This window comes from Calidris pugnax, unplaced genomic scaffold, assembly GCF_001431845.1.
Source record: "Calidris pugnax isolate Ruff unplaced genomic scaffold, ASM143184v1 scaffold161, whole genome shotgun sequence".
Lineage (NCBI taxonomy): Eukaryota > Metazoa > Chordata > Aves > Charadriiformes > Scolopacidae > Calidris > Calidris pugnax.
This window is the reverse complement of record NW_015090955.1, coordinates 250,572-266,317: the sequence shown is the minus strand read 5'-3', so window position 1 is coordinate 266,317 and position 15,746 is coordinate 250,572. Positions and strand designations below refer to the sequence as shown.

The 15,746-nt window shown below is 48.6% G+C and overlaps 1 protein-coding gene across 4 annotated transcripts in view; it reads right to left on the bottom strand.

Annotated features, from left to right (window-relative positions):
- The window catches only part of CAMTA1 (calmodulin binding transcription activator 1), a 361,470-nt gene that overhangs the window by 330,319 nt on the left and 15,405 nt on the right, over positions 1–15,746 (bottom strand). For 3 of the 4 annotated variants that reach the window (XM_014952061.1, XM_014952063.1, XM_014952062.1), the window contains exon 2: positions 6,410–6,528. In XM_014952061.1, the coding sequence (XP_014807547.1) occupies positions 6,410–6,528 (119 nt within the window). Of the gene's footprint in view, positions 1–6,409; positions 6,529–15,455; positions 15,543–15,746 lie in introns of those variants that run through there. The other variant, XM_014952064.1, reaches the window with a different exon arrangement.

Below are 15,746 nucleotides of genomic sequence, written 5' to 3'. Positions count from 1 at the left end.
GCACCCCCCCCCCCCAAAGGGCCCTCCCCCCCCCAACCCCCCCCCCCCCCCCCCCCCCCCCAACACCCAACTCATCAAAAGATGAGTTTTTCCAAGAATGTGGGACGGGTGGGACAGCAGCTCACCCCCAGAGCCACCACCTCCCCAGCAAACAGCCCCGCTCCCCTCTTCCTGTTCATAAACAACCAGCCAGTTCCAAAGGAATCATCAACACTAAGATAAATATATATTTTTTTTCCTCTCCCCTCTCCCCCCACTACACTCTGTTCCCCCTGATGCCCCAACGATCACTCCTTTCATAGAAAACAAATTGGCTTCACTCTTACTCCTTTTCCTTAAGCACTACCCCCGCATAAAATCTTTGCTTTTATTGGCACTAATTTCTCCTTCATAGCTAGTTTTTCTTTTTCATCATTCTTTTTCCTTGTAAAACGGGGTACAAAGTCCAACAAGCATCACACAGCAGCGAGTATTTCACTGGGGCTGGGCCAGCTGAGAGGTGATGGAGAAGGACCTACCCCTGCTGCTGGTGTCCCGAGATGTATAATACACCACAACTAATTATGAAGATTTTTTTTTTTTTCTCCTTTAGCTATCATTAAGCGTAAAAAAGTTAATTTAATTCATTCCATCGAATTCACTTGGAAAAAAAACAAACCAGGAGGGCAGCACATTATCCAAAGCAACACATTTCATCTCTTTGCCATGCTTTACAGGATCCAATCTGGTCCCAGGACTCCAACACATTAACTGCACAGAACTGCAAAATCAGCCATTTTTAAAGACTTATCATTATACAATTACACTGTCGGTCCTGACATTAACAAAAGGGAAGGGAAAAAAAAAAATTAAGATTTTCCTAAGAGGAAGAGGAGGAATCTCTTTCCGCCAGAGCCTGCCCAGCACGGCAGGTATCACTGTTTTTATTCAGAATCGCCAGGAACAGTCACCTTCCAATTCTGCTCAAGCACGGAGCCCACTCACAACACTCCCTAATTATGTAAACATGACTGAGAAAACTGCAAAAGCAAAGCCAGGAGCGGATTTTCCTGCTTTGTACATTAAGCAAAGCGCACAATTTCATTAATTTCCACAAAATAAACCCGTAATGAAGTGCTTCTGTTGGAGAGAAATTGCCCTCCTGCTCCCTCCTGCTCAGCCCCCAGTCCCAGCCAGGCTGCAGAGCAGGGCTCCCATGGCCTGGAGAGCAAGGGACCAGCTTCGGGGGGGCCATGCCTGTCCCTCGGATGGCTAGCAGAGTCTAGGGGGGGGCTAGCAGGGACCACCACCACCACAGACACAAGGCAGGTCATCAACACTGATGGGCTTGGCTTCACAGGTGCTCCAGCACTTGGCAATCCTCAACCAGCACTCCCTTATGTTCAGAAAACCTTTAATTAAGTTGTCTGAGCCCCCCCCAGCTCAGCACAAACCCAAGGACACCCCCACAGGGAGCAGAGGCTGCAGGAGGAGATGCCACCCGGGAAGGGTGCACCCAGAGGGGCTCCCCCACCACTGTCCCACAGAGGGACACCAGGAGAACCAGGGCACCAAAAGGGCCCATCACAGCATCTGCCAACCCCCCCGTCATGTGTGGAACCCCCTGATCCCATAATTGTCACCATTAAATGCTGTCACTGCTCTGGGGGGGGGGTGAGGGAGCTGAGGAGAGGACCCTCCAGCTCTGCAGGAGCTCCAAGGCCACCTGAGTTAGCCTCAGCTCAGCGGAAAGCGTTCAATAAAACACACTGAATAACTTCACAGGCCCCAGGAAACCCTAACAAGTCACTGCTTTTCCAGAGAGTTTGTCACCTGGATGGGACGTGGCAGAGGGGGGGTGTGACCGGGACAGACCCCCCCTCCTCACTCTGCCCCTGCTGAGGACAAAAGCTGATCCCCTGCTTGAATTTTAACACTTTCAGCTGCTTTGGTAACCGAGGTATGAATCAGTACAGTAACACAGCCACGTTACAATCACCTCACCATCCAGGGCAAGCTTAAAACAAACAAATTTTTAAAGTTTTCAGATATAAGAGTTAATTCTAAAAGGCACTTAGAAGCATTTTTCAAAGCAGCTGCACATCAGAGGCCAGCGAGCGCGTCGCTCCATCCCCAACGCGGCACCGTCAGGGAACGTCCTCCTGTGCTAAGGAATGCTCCGACAGAGACTTTGGGAATTGCTCCTGTCTGCATCCCACCAGGAACACCCAGGCCTGGAATGTGGAGAGATTTGCTGCTGGGAAAGGGGGGGGTTTCTGCCCCGTCCCCCAAGACAAGCCCCTGCTCCCGGAGCAACCGCTGCCAGAGGTTTCTACTGTGGAAATTTTGGGTTTCTCCCAACAGAGAACGTGACTACGGGACGCTGTCAGAAACAAAAAGCCCCAGGTAGCATTTTATAGTTCCCACGTTTAACTTTTTCCTTCTTTCTCATCCTGTGTCATTAAGTGTTTACAAGGATGATTAATGACTGCGGCTGCCAACTCCATTAACGAGAGGCATCTCTGCTCGACGCTGCAATCCCGCTCTTGGCAAGCGCCGGGCGCAGACAAGGTCACCCCGGCACCCTTGAGCCCCACGGAGAGGGGTCGGGTCCTTTCCTGGGGACCCTAAGTGATTAGTGGTAATGAGCCAGCATCCCTGGCCACCTCCTGGCACCACACCACGGGGACCCTCCGTTCCAGCCACTCAGGAAACCAAAGTGCTACAAAAACACTGACCCGCTACAAAAAACCAACACCAAAGAGCAAGGGACTCCCTCACACGCTCGGAGCCAGGTGGAATTTTCTGGCAATTACCTGATTTGGCCTAAGGTAAGAAATCGTATGAAAATCCCCTTCCCATCCTCCCCCCAGGAGCCAGAGAAACAAGCACAGGCACGCTTTCAGAGGCATCTCAAAAAAATGTAAATCTGTAATTAAATCGCTTGGGTAAACTTATGATTTTGTATTTCATGTGGAAAAAAAAAAAAGTGAATTAGAAGGAACACTTCCTTCAGTAGGAAATATAAAACCACTATAAACTTGATTTAAGAGGAGATGACATCTTGATATGGAAATATATTTCCATCAAACATTTCAGTTAAAACTGCATAATCTGACAGAAAGCAAACATCTCGATAACGTGTTCTAAGCATTTTTAAATGCTCCATTTCTCTTGCTGCTCATCGCGTTATTTTACTAAGTGTAAAGTCAACCACAACCTATTCGGCTCTCAAAGGATATTGTTTCTCCATCCCAATTACCCAGCCCAGAGCTGCCTATGACCATTATCTGGGATCTACAGATGGAAGTGCTCAGTTATTTGAGGCATTCCCCTGGTGATGCCCTGGGAGGGGAAAGATGGAACCCCCCACTGGTCCCCGACCCCCGTGTTCAGCCCCAGCAGGGTCTCCTTTGGGGGTGACAGGGACCCATCGCCAGCCCCAGCCCAGCAAAACACCCGTGTGCTTTATTCAATGGCCACGTTTAACTTTCCTTGAAATAACCCCAAACAAGGAGCACAAAAAACGAAGCCTGAGGGGTTTGGAAAGTCATACCCGGGTTAGGAGGGTCAGCTCTGGCTGCCCCTCGGGATGCATCCCACACTGTACCCTGCACTGCATCCCATCCTGCACCCCACATCCCATCCTGCACCCAGCACTGCACCCCATCCCATCCTGCACCCCACATCCCATCCCACACCGCACCCTGCATCCCACATCCCATTCTGCACCCCATTCCACACCACACCCTGTGCTGCATCCCACACCCCATCCCGCACTCCATCCCACACTGCACCCTACATCCCATCCTGCATCCCACATCCCACACCGCACCCCATCCTGCATCCCACATCCCACACCGCACCCCATCCCACACCCCACATCCCATCCCTCACCCTGCACCCCACATCCCAATCCCAAGAGAAGTCCATGGCGAGACCAGACACCCAAGAGTTTGTCCAAAACCACAGAACTCGGAGGGAGCACAGCGACGCCTCAGACACATTCAGATCTCTAAGTTACTTTAACATTTTCCCTCTTTCACATCTTTTAATAAACCTCCCTCTCAGTGAGACACCGTGCAAGGAGTACCAGAGATTCTGAAATTAACACAAAGATTCTGGAATTACCACTGTATAAAATACAGCTTTTTCTTCTATATTTTGCAACTCACGCTTCCACCAGCACAGACAGAACACCTGTGTACTCAGATGAAAAAATATATTCCCTTAGGAACGACTCTGAAATGTAGTCCAACATTATTATTCAATTATACCCTAAGAAAAATTCAAGTTTTATAACAGTGAACAAAATTAAACTTGCAGGTTGGGGGTGGGGAGGGAAATAAAATCTGTAAGCTAAGCTCCCTCCTCCCCCGTAATTAACACAAATTTTCCAAGACTTCATCTAGGCATAAGATCCTGCCTCTTTTTTTTTTTTTTTTTTTTTTTCCTTTTTCTCCTCTGAGCTAACGAGGCCAAAAAATCTCAGGCCACAAGAAAAGCTCTTCCTTTTAAATAATGCAAGAGGGAAGCTGGAACGGAGACACCGCCAAGGCCGGGAGCGAGAGCCCCAGGAATAACCTGGGACAGAACCAGCTCCTCGTCCCTGTGGCACAGCAGCCTTGGGGACAGAGTTTGGAGGCAAGGGGGGTACAAACCAGTGTGACAAACCAGCTCCAAAATGCAGAAGTGGGTTGGATTGGGTTTTTTTTTGACATAGGGGCTGATGATTTGTGCTCATTAGCAAACAATCCCTCCGGAATTAAGGTATCTGGCAAACACCGTCACAGCCACTCGCTGCCCCCCCCCAGAAGGAGGGTGATGCTCCCCAATCTTTCTTCTGGCTTAATGCACCCCACGAGCACCCACGCTCTCCCCTCTGCTTCCTGCTGGCAAATAACACCCGTTTCCAGCTGTAAATTAAACGTGGTTTGCCACACTGTACCCCAGCACACTGCCCAGAGCTGGGGTGCGTGGATGCTCACAGGAGGCTCTAGCGACAACAAACATTAGAAAAAGCAACTAAAACCCAACAAGCTGTTGGCAGTAACAAGGAGGAGCATCCTTCTGCCACAAACCCAGGCAAAGAGCTTTCTTTCTCCACTGCCTTTGTTAAAACACCACCTTCCAGAGGCACTGAAACTGCTCTTAACTTCATGTCCCTTTCCCATTAGTATAAACCAACCCACACTTTCTACAATTTACATTTCAATTCAAATTCAAACCCAAGACACAAACATCTACACAAAAGAGCCAATGCCAGCAACTCCCCGAAAGACACGATTAATTGTCACAGTAATTACTATGACCAAAGTGGACACTTGGCTTTAACTCTCAGACAAATGGAGGGAGAGTGAAGGACCCCGACTTTGAAAAATAGTGATCCCTATTTCACTGCACTCAGGAAATACACACATGAACTGATCCACATTCACTTCTGTGCTCAGCTGGTCACTCACCATCACTAAACTCCTGAGCACAGTGTTGTTAACAGGTTTAGATACTACAAACAAGTGACTAGAGGGACAAGAAGAGTCAGCTTACCAACAGGCTGATACCAACTGGAGTTCGACAGGAATTTCCCAGAGTCAAACGCTTCTATTATTAAATGATTCCCATAAAAATGGCAAAGGTACCCTAAGACAGCACTACCAAAAACTAAACCTATCCCGTGGGTGTTGTGTGTAACCTCCAGCCTCACTGCCCCAGGGGGAGGAAAGATCATAGACCTATTGGGATTGTTCTTCAGCCTCACCCCGGCCCAACAGACACCCCAATTTTAAATACTTCTACTTCACTTCAATGAACCCAGCCATCATCATAGACCTATTGGGATTGTTCTTCAGCCACACTCCAACAGACACCCCAATATTAAATACTTCACTTCAATGACCCCAGACACGATATGTTACCAGGAGACACACAAACCAGCACATTCAGAATAACTGGATTCCAGTATAAAACTCCCAATTCCTTGTGTCCCCTGTTCTTAACGAGATTTCTCAGGCAGGAGTCAGCTAATTATTTCTCAGGACCCTGTTTGGCTGGAAGGAACATGCACCGGTTGTTTGCTGTGAAGGTCTTTACACACAGTAAGATAATATTTTGTTTAACACAGTACCAAAACACCCACCTAATTTTAAACAACTTCAACACATGTCAATAAAATCACACCAAATGTGACTCTGGGACAAGTGACACGCACACACACGAGCCAGAGACTCCTCCTAGACCAGCAGTCAGCATTCGCCTTCCAGTCTAGTTTAAAACTCACTTTTAACATGTAATAGGACTTTATTGTTTAAAGAACAGGTCCCAGAGCCAGGGCATTCATATTCTGTAACTTACATGGCATTCTCTCAAAAAAACATTCCATAGGCATCAAGTAAACGGGTACATTTAAGAATAAATAAAGAGATTTAACTACCTCATTAGTGTTCCAGCGGTGCCTCTCTTTCGGTAAACTTGAACATTTTGGTAGACATTCAAGCAGCTTCTTGGGTAAAAAGATTTTTACATGACTGCCATTGCTGTTCCCATGGTCATCTGGAAAGAAGAGAGACACATGATGTACACATGGAGAAGGGGATGTACACACCAGGAGACCCCAGCTACAGTGGGACCTGGAAACCCACCCCCATCCCTTCTCATGGCAAAGACCCCCACGGTTTTCTGGTGAAACCGCACCTTTATTTCAGAAATACAACTACAGTTTAATTCCTTGAGGTTGCAAAGCTCTGAGAAGAGCTTTGATGGGTCTGTGCACGAGGAGCCCGCGCCGGGTGCTTACCTCCACCTACTTTAGCTTATTATTTCCCCTCAGTGACAAATTTTACAAGCAATAGCGACAAAACGTTACGGAGGCTGTGACCACGGCGCCGTGACCTGCTGGGCAAGTCGTAAATGAAGTTCACACTCAACAGGATTTGCAAGTAAATAAGCAGAGAGCCCTGGTACCTGCTATGATTTTGTCAAGCTGCAGCAGAAATGCAACTCAAGTTCATTATATTAGTTCATTTAAAACTAAAATGCCCAGTGCCCATTAAAAACAGGTTGCTTTTCTTCCCAGGGACAGGGCAGAAAGTGAATGAAGCTCCTCAACACGAGGGAGGTAGAGGAGTGGAAATCTTCCTTACGTCGCCATCCCAGGGGCCTCAAAAGCAGGATATTGAAGAATACAAAATGATTCTTTTTTGATGCTAAAAATGTAGAAGCTGAATCAATTCCCCTTAAAAAAAAAAAACAACAACAACAACAAAAGAGACCCCAAAAATCCTAGAAGTCCAACAACAGCCTGCAGGAGTCCCAGAAGCATCGATGACATCTCTATCACCCCCCCAAATCAGCCAACCAGAGTATCCACCAACCCCACCTTCATGGACCAACCAGTCCCTGTGGAGAAGGGAAGGGGGGCAGGGGGGCAGGATGAGGGAAGGGGGGCAGGAGGAGGGAAGGGGGGCAGCAGGGCAGGACCAGACATCCCAGCTACAGCACAGGAGCTCTCCTGGTTCTCCTTCCCAAACCCCATTCCTCCCTCCTCCCACTGTCCTCAGGCCTGGCGGTGTAGGAGAAAAGTAACACTTATTCATTGGCATTTTCCCCTCCATAATTAATTTATAGTGGTTTCCCATTTGGAAGTGGAGAGAAAAAGGATATTAACTTTTTCCTTCCGCACATCTAATCATTTTACGTCATTAAACAGACGCCAGCATCACGAGAGAACTCCTCTGTGGGGACAGAGGACACAGAAATCCCCCGTGACCCCCAGCAAACCCCAAACCCCAGTCTTTTCAGAAGAAAATCAGGCGAAGAGCACGCCCCAGCAGCCAGACATCCCCGCCGTCTCTAAAGCTCGATTCTCCTCTTGGATGTGTCAAGTTCAACAATATACACGCTGTTAAATCAACTACTCGTGCAAGCCCAGCAGATGAGTTTACAAGATAAGCAGCGATGTGTATGATAATCGTGAGCTGCTCTATAATTTATGAGTCCTGGGCGCTCCCTGAGTTATCAGGAACTTTCCTGTAGGGCTGCTTTAACCCCCCCTGGCAGGGCTGCAGCCCCCACCTCTGCTCAACGGGGAGGGAGGTTCTCTTGATTATTTTTTGCCTGCCTTTCCAGGATTCCTACCTTGCCGTTGAGCATCAGAGCATCACTCTGCAGGGCTTGATGGCCACATCTTTTTTCCAGGCAACAGTTCTCCACGTGTGACTGTCACCTTCATTATCTGCCCCCACCTCTGGCCACCCAGAGCTTCTCCAACACACCTGGGGTGACACTCGGGGCTCTCCACAAAGACACCAACCTGCCTGGGGCCAAGCAGGGAAGGGGGCAGCCCCTTAGTCCCCCCCCTCCCGGGGTATCTTCAGACCCGCCACCCCACGTAGCTGGTACCTCCTAAACATTCCCTACATTTCATTTTATACTGTTTTCATTTCTCATTCCAAATATTGCATCACACTACATTCAATTCATTAAGGCGGCAAAGTATTTTACAGCACACATTATTGCTTTTATCAGCCAAACTACATCCCCAGTTACATCTCATCAGCTTATTTTCCATGGGCACATTTTAATTGACATTAATTGTATTACTTCCCCTTACCTCCGTATCAGTCAAGTCCTCTATCATTCATTCCATTATTTTGCAGGGCTGGCAGACCTCTAATTATTCAGCTCGTTTTATTAACTTTCTTCCACTGTCATCAATTATCAGTATTATTAATCCAGAAAGTGCCAATGGATAATAGATGCCTTAAAAATGTTTTTGGTACCAGTTCTCAGAACTTGCTGACTCTAAACCTCCCAACCCCTGGTTGTTGGCATCTCATCCCTCCTGTTCTTACAGCCACGGAAGGTCGTTTCCATCAGCCTGTAACGTGACTACATCTCACCCAACGCTTCCCCTCCCCGCGTCCAGCAATGACATCTCCTCCTTCCAAAAAAATCCCCGACACAGAAGCCACCAGCTGCCCCCCACCCCAATCCAAAAGGCTTTTCCTTGGAGCATCCTCTTGCTGTGGGTCAGGATACCCCGTAATCACAGTGTGGGAAGCCAGTCCTCACCCCAGTGACCTCAAGACCATGTTTGACCTTGAGAAAGGATGAAGCTGGTCAATGAGCTACAAGGACTGGGAACAGGAAAGTGCCCATCCCCAGATGAGGGGACTTACTTCTCCCCTATGGGACCCATTCACCGAGGATCCCCCCATCTCCTGCCAGTCAGAAGGGCAAGAACCAACGCTGCTCAGCTCCCAAACCCAACTTACGGAGCAACCAGCTCTGCCAGGGGGGGACCTTCTACATTTATGTACAACTAACATCTCCTCTCTAGTTAAAAAAAAACCACAGGAGCTGCATTTTCACAAAAGCTTATTTGATTTCAGTGTGCTAATCCGGGCCAGATCGGTACTTGAACTTTCTTCCTCGCATTATTTTTGCTACGGGTGCGACTGGTGACATTGTGATCTGCAAACCCATCCCCGTGTCAATAAAAAGTGCTTTTGCAAGCAAAGCTGCACTTGCACAAGGAGGATTTGCCAGTAAAGCTCTATCGACATGGGTGTTTTTTTGTTTTTTTTTAGTGCAAAGCTGGCCACCGCTCAGGAACGCTTCCCGAGGCACGCACAGCCAGCTCCGAGAGCTCCAACGAGGAGCTCCACACTCACCCACTCCCTGCTTATTTCGGTATGAAATATCCAAAATTTGGGTTCCCTCAGCAATCTTCACCCTTACTTATCAGCAAAGCAGAACCTCATGTAAAATTAAGAAAGTACAACTATTATAAAGTTCACGGAAAGTTCCATATTAATTATACCACATAAACCCTTCGTAATTTTATGGGTTTCTTCATGCTCCTTGCACTTTATCCTCCCAAGGGATGCAACATGGGCCATAAAACTTTAAAGCACACGACAGCAAATCACACAGTGAGGCTGTGCTCTACCCCCACTCTCCAAACAACCCCCCTCCCCTCCTCTTTTTTTTTTTTTTCCTTACTTTAACTGGTTCTTAAATCTTCTGTGATCCAGGAGGTGAATGTAGATCTGTGGACCATTTAACTACCACAGTTTATCAATATAACGTATAATTGGAGAATACAGAAACGGCCAAATGGGTGTTGATCAACTGCTCATTTGCAGACAGTTCTATACTGGAAATAAATATAAAGAATAAGCCTATAAAAATCACAAACACAAGTTTTATAAACCCCATTATTACGAAGTAATAACTTAGGGTTGGCCATCTTCTTAACGACCTCACCGGAGAGGTAAAAGGTGTTTAAATGTTACAAATAGGTGCTTTTCCTATAAAACAGGGAGCTGGAATCCCACTCGTTATTTAGCTGATGAGATGGGCTGGGAGGGCACCACGTGAACCCCGATGCCCCTCAAGATACCAACATTTAGTCAAAATTTTTTTTTTCCTTTTTTTTTTTTACATATTGGAAATTTCTACATATTGATTTGGCCCTGCCAGGTCCCGGGTTGTGGGTTGTGTGACCCCTTGAAGCCCTACATCCTTCCCCCCCCCCCCGACCTCCAGACACAAACAAAACCCATAAAGTCAGTCTGGCCGAATTCCAACGCAAAGAATTATCCCTGATCCAAATAATCTGAAGGACTGGCGCTATTTCTCATAGTTCAACTTCCTTCCTGGCATTTCCAATCAGTAAACAAGTGGCAATACAAGCAAAACCCAACAGCTTTGGGTCTGTTTTCTAGAAATATTTGGACGATTACAGTTGTAAATCTCTTGGCAACAGCAGCAGATTTCTAAATATCAATAGAGGGTGGCTGAGACGAGATAACCAGGTCCAGCTCCCGCTGCTGCCGTCCCAGCAAGGCTCCACTGGTGGCCACTGGTCGGGCTGTGGAGTTTCCAAGCCCCCACCAGGAAGGACAGGGGCAGGGGTAGGGGGGACACACAGGGAAAGGGTAAACATTTGGGCTTTACAAAGGTAAAAAACCATGAAATAGGAGTAAGAGGGATGAGGCACAAACCAGCACACGTGGAGCTGTGGGTGCTGCCTGCAGGGAAACAGGAGGAGCAAGGAAAAGCAGGAAGGATGGGGAGGAAACGTTAGGAATGGGAGCAGAACCAAGGATGATCAACGAAATAATTTTCCTCTAGTCATTTATTGAATCTGGCCTAGTTTCTTGGAATATCCGCGATAAACACTTTGTTGCTATGACAAGCTCTACAAACCATTCTAAAACTGTAAGAAATACAAATATAGCTAAAACTCTGGTTCTCCCCCCCACCAACAAAGCGCTACTTGGAAGTCACCGTGTCCTTCTCACGGAGCAGAAACTTTCGGGAGGTTTTTTAACTGAATCCAACCTAAAATCCACGCTGATCTAAAACTGCAAACGATGCGTTTAAAGGCAGAGTCGAGAGCAAAATTCCTCTTAATGACACCCACACACTGGCCGGGAAGGTCTGCTTTACCCAATTAGCTCTTTATTCCTCGTGCTCAGCACTGAGACAAAACCAGCTCCTCTAGTGCCCAGGCTCTTCCCTCTCCCACCGCGGCAGGTGGTTGGAAGCCCCTGCTAACGGTACAAGACAGGAGAATTTGGTGAAATTCAGAAGATGTATGAAAGTAACTATTTTAAAAGCGATCTTCAGAAGTGCTAAGACAGTGCAGTTGCTCCAACTTTTTCCCTGCAGCTCGGAAGGGTGCTCACGTGTGACTTCTACCTCCTGCTCTGAAGTGCAACACGTGCAACTGAGCGATCCCACCAGCACTCATCGGTTTTAGACCTGTCATCCACCCCCTTGTCCCTTGGTTTTCACTACTGTTACATCACCAAACTCAACTGATGGACGTTATTAGTCAAACCCAGCAAAAATACCACCCCACCACACCCCCATTGAAACAGTTTTCAATACTACAAAAGTTCTCGATGCTACAACAAATCTCCCAGAAGTCAGGAAGTGCTGGCTAAGGTCAGGGAAAGCACTTACTCGGAGCCTACAGCCTGGCAGCCACCAGCCACGGATGTTTTTACTAGGATTTTTTTTTTTAAATATTGAAGAGTTTGAGTTTGGAAGCCCACCTGGAAAGCTGACAGGAAAAAACCCAAATTCCCTTGAACTGAAAATGTGACAAGAGCAGGAGAAGGAGACTGGGCTCTCCGTTCCCAGGAATAACGGGATGCTCTTGCTCACCTGAATCTGCTCCTCGGTGTGAAGCCACACCACCAGCATCACCCCAGGAAGAGGGTGCTGCACCCCAAAAACCGGGGCTAAGGCAGAGGCCAGCAGCCACAGGGGTCCCTTTACTTTTCAAACCCCACAGGGTTTAAAACAGTGTGAATAAGACCCAGGAAGCCACGGGAGGTGAGAACAGGCCACGAAGCGAGGGGCAAAAGGAAAAAGCAGAGTCTCAGCCAGGTGTGGAGGGGCAGGGAGGGAGCACTGGAGGGGCAAGACACTGCTGGAAGCGCTGCATTTTAATTACCCAGCACAGTATTCACAACACACACCACCAGCCTCATTTCACGCCATGGAAAGGTTTGGGTTTGGTTTTTCCTTTCCCCTGCAGATATCTTTGGTTTATTGAGGCAGAGACAGAAGGGACACTAAAAAAGGAAGGTCACATTCCAGCTCCCTCTTTCTGAAGGCTGCCTGGGCAGGACTGTCCCTTCTGCTGATGACACACACCTTTCCGAGCAGGTCTTTAAAAGACCACACGATTGAGAACCACCGCTTAAAAACATTAGTAAAGTTAGCACCAAGTCTTGAAAGATGAAATTTTAAAAACATTTGTTTTAACCTTACTTGTATGTAATCCTTCCACTGCCTCCCGACACACGAAATGAAATCTAAGTTCCAACATCTGTAGGGAACCTTCCTACAGACGCGGCTTTAAAAACCCACACAAATAAATCAAAAACCCTTTGAGTCAAAGTGTTTGGGAAAATCATTAACAACAAGAGAGGTGGAATTGGATTAAAAAACTAGAGCTTTAAACAAGCCCCGTGCCTTACATCAGGAGTCTTGCATGTAAAACAGTGACAACACCAAAAGGACTCAAGGAAATTGACCTCACACACACGTGTAGCTCAGAAAAAAGCAAATCAGTCCCCTCTCTCTGAAAGCGTCCTGCTGGCTCCCTGCCCTCTGCGGGGGTTAGAGATGTCAGTGAAAGCAGGAGAACAGAAATTTTGGTAAATTCCCAACTGCTGAAATTCAGCAAAAATTTGGGTGTCAAGCCCTGCCTCTCCACCGTGTCCCTCCCGTTGTGCTGAGGGACAGCAGGACGGAGCGCGCAGCACAAACCCCAGCCCATCTCGCTGGCAATAAGCTCAGGTTTGTTTAAGTAATAAAACGTTATGCAACCCTTCCGCAGAGGGGAGTAAATATTTGCCGTTTAACAACCAAATCAAGAATGGTTTGTTTTCCAAAGGTGTGCTGCCCAAACAGCTGCTCGGCGTTCAATAACATCCCAAGCTCTGACTTTCCTCCTCCCCGGGCACTACCGCGACAAACCCCACAAGAGCTGCCAGAATCTCCAGCTCAAGGAGAGACCTTCCACCTCCCCTCTCCCTCCCCGGCCCTGCTGCAGTCACGGGCAGAAAATTCAACAGCTCCCTGTGCCCCGGCTCAGCGGGGAACACGTCCAGCTCCTGAGGACCATTTACATCCCCCAGCACTCTAAAGCCATTGCTCTCAGACACCTGCCTTTGAGAACACACAGAAACACAAGTAAGAGCTCTCTGTGTTCATTCTTTCTATTTGGAACTTCTTAAAAAACTTTTTTTTTTTTTTAAAATTTAAATTTAAAGAAGATCCTCCTGCCCCAATCAAGCTGGCAGCCCATCACAGCTGCCACCCGCCAAGGGGCAGAGCTCCCACTTCTCCTCAGACACACAAAACGTGGCACAACCTGGGAGAAACACAAACCCTCTGCCGCAGGGAGGGCAAGAGCCGCTGGGTCACTGAGCCCAGCTTCACCCTGCCTCAGGAAACCAGAAAAAAGGGAACTCACCCAAGTTTTCCAGGATGTGGAAGTCTCTCCTGTAGCTGGGGAGCCTCATTTCAACCCCCATCTGCAGCTGAGGGGGTTCCACCAAGAGCCAGGCACCAGCAGCCCCCGCCGAAGCCCAACTGGGGAGCTCCCAGTCCAGGAGGGTCCACGGAGCAGCTCATTGCTGCTCATGGGGCTCCTTCCTCCCGCACAACGTTGGGCAGATGGAGCAGATTTGCCCCCCAGTAACAGCAGGGCTTCTCCAGGCAACTCACCGCTGGCTGCCATTGAACTTTCTTCCTTAAATATTAAAGTAACAAAACCCTAAAGTCACTTGCGTTCTCTCCTCCAGCATCTGTAGTACTGGCGAAAACACTCGCCTTGAATCACGCCTTAAAACGATTCCCATTTAAGTTTCTGACAGGCGGAGTTTAAGTTTTAAGGAATGAATGGTTTATATCTTGCCTCCTTGAAAATATACCCCAGAAGTAGGTCAGCGCGGGGAGCTGCTCTGCGCTTACTACGAGGACAACACGGGCACCGAGCCGAGGACGCTCCGCTCCTAACGGGGTGCTGCCGGTACCGGACACGGGACGGGGCAGGGACACACTCCTGGTGACACACGGGGCACGTTCTGACCCCGGGCACGGAGGCCGCTGCTCCACAGCTCCTGTGTGGCACCACTACACCGAAGCCATCGCTGCCACGGACCCATCGTCCCAGCATGAACACACCTCAACGGCCCAAAAATACCAGGAACGTGACTAAAGTTGCATGAAATAACAAGCAGAAAGGCCAAATCACCCCCCAAGTCAAGGAGCCTCGACCCACACGGCCCCATAACGCCGTGACCTCAGAGGAACGACCACACCAAAACCTCTGTTTTACGGAGAGAAAACGTCATCCAACGTCAGCACGAGGAGCCTGGAATGGGAATCATTCCTGGTGACAATATCCACCCACTAAAGAACCAAAACTCCACAGTTTTGAGCTACAAGTCCAAAGAGACACTAATTCTCCTCTTCCACCCCCCTCACCCCGCTGGCGTTTCACTCCTCCAGGGGAGTTTATCGTTTACTCCGATGCGAACGAGCGAAGAACGAAGCCCGGTGTCTTCCAGAGCACAGGGGAAGATGGAACTAATGAATTTGGGAGCATCAAAGAGATTAATAAAAGATGAAGCCGACAACGCTCGTAATCACCACTACTACTTAAAATTGGTATTTTTCGCAGAGCGTTCCTGACAAGGTGGAGGCAAACAGCAAACCAAAGGTGGCTGGACCTAGAGCGGTTCCATGGCTGCTAAATTAAAAGAAACAACCCAAAAAAAAAAAAAAAAAGGCAGTCCCGAAGCACTTTGGAGCAAAAATCCAGATGAAAAGGTGGGAAAACAGCCCCGGGATCCTGTGGGGGGGGGTGTCTCCCAGTAAAGAGTGGAAAAGGGGTAAGGGGGAGGGAAGGTGGATGCTGGAAGGGATAAGGAAAAAATCCGATTTACCCGGTTACAGCCAGACCTTTGAGGTCCCAGCGATGGATTCAAGAGGCATCGGTGAAAATTCACCCGGTTTCAGTTACGCAACCGGGCAGTGCGGGGCCAGAGCCACCCCCCCCAACCCCCTCTCCCCGGTAAAATGGAGGCCTTGACACCCGGTACCGGCCCCGCAGGCCCCAAACGATGGCCGTCCCGTCCCGCGGCGGTGGCGGGGCGGGGAGCCGCCACCAGCGCTTCCCGCCGGCCTGCTCGGAAAAACTTCGGTTAAATAATAGAAACCGGGCAGTGTCGGGCGAA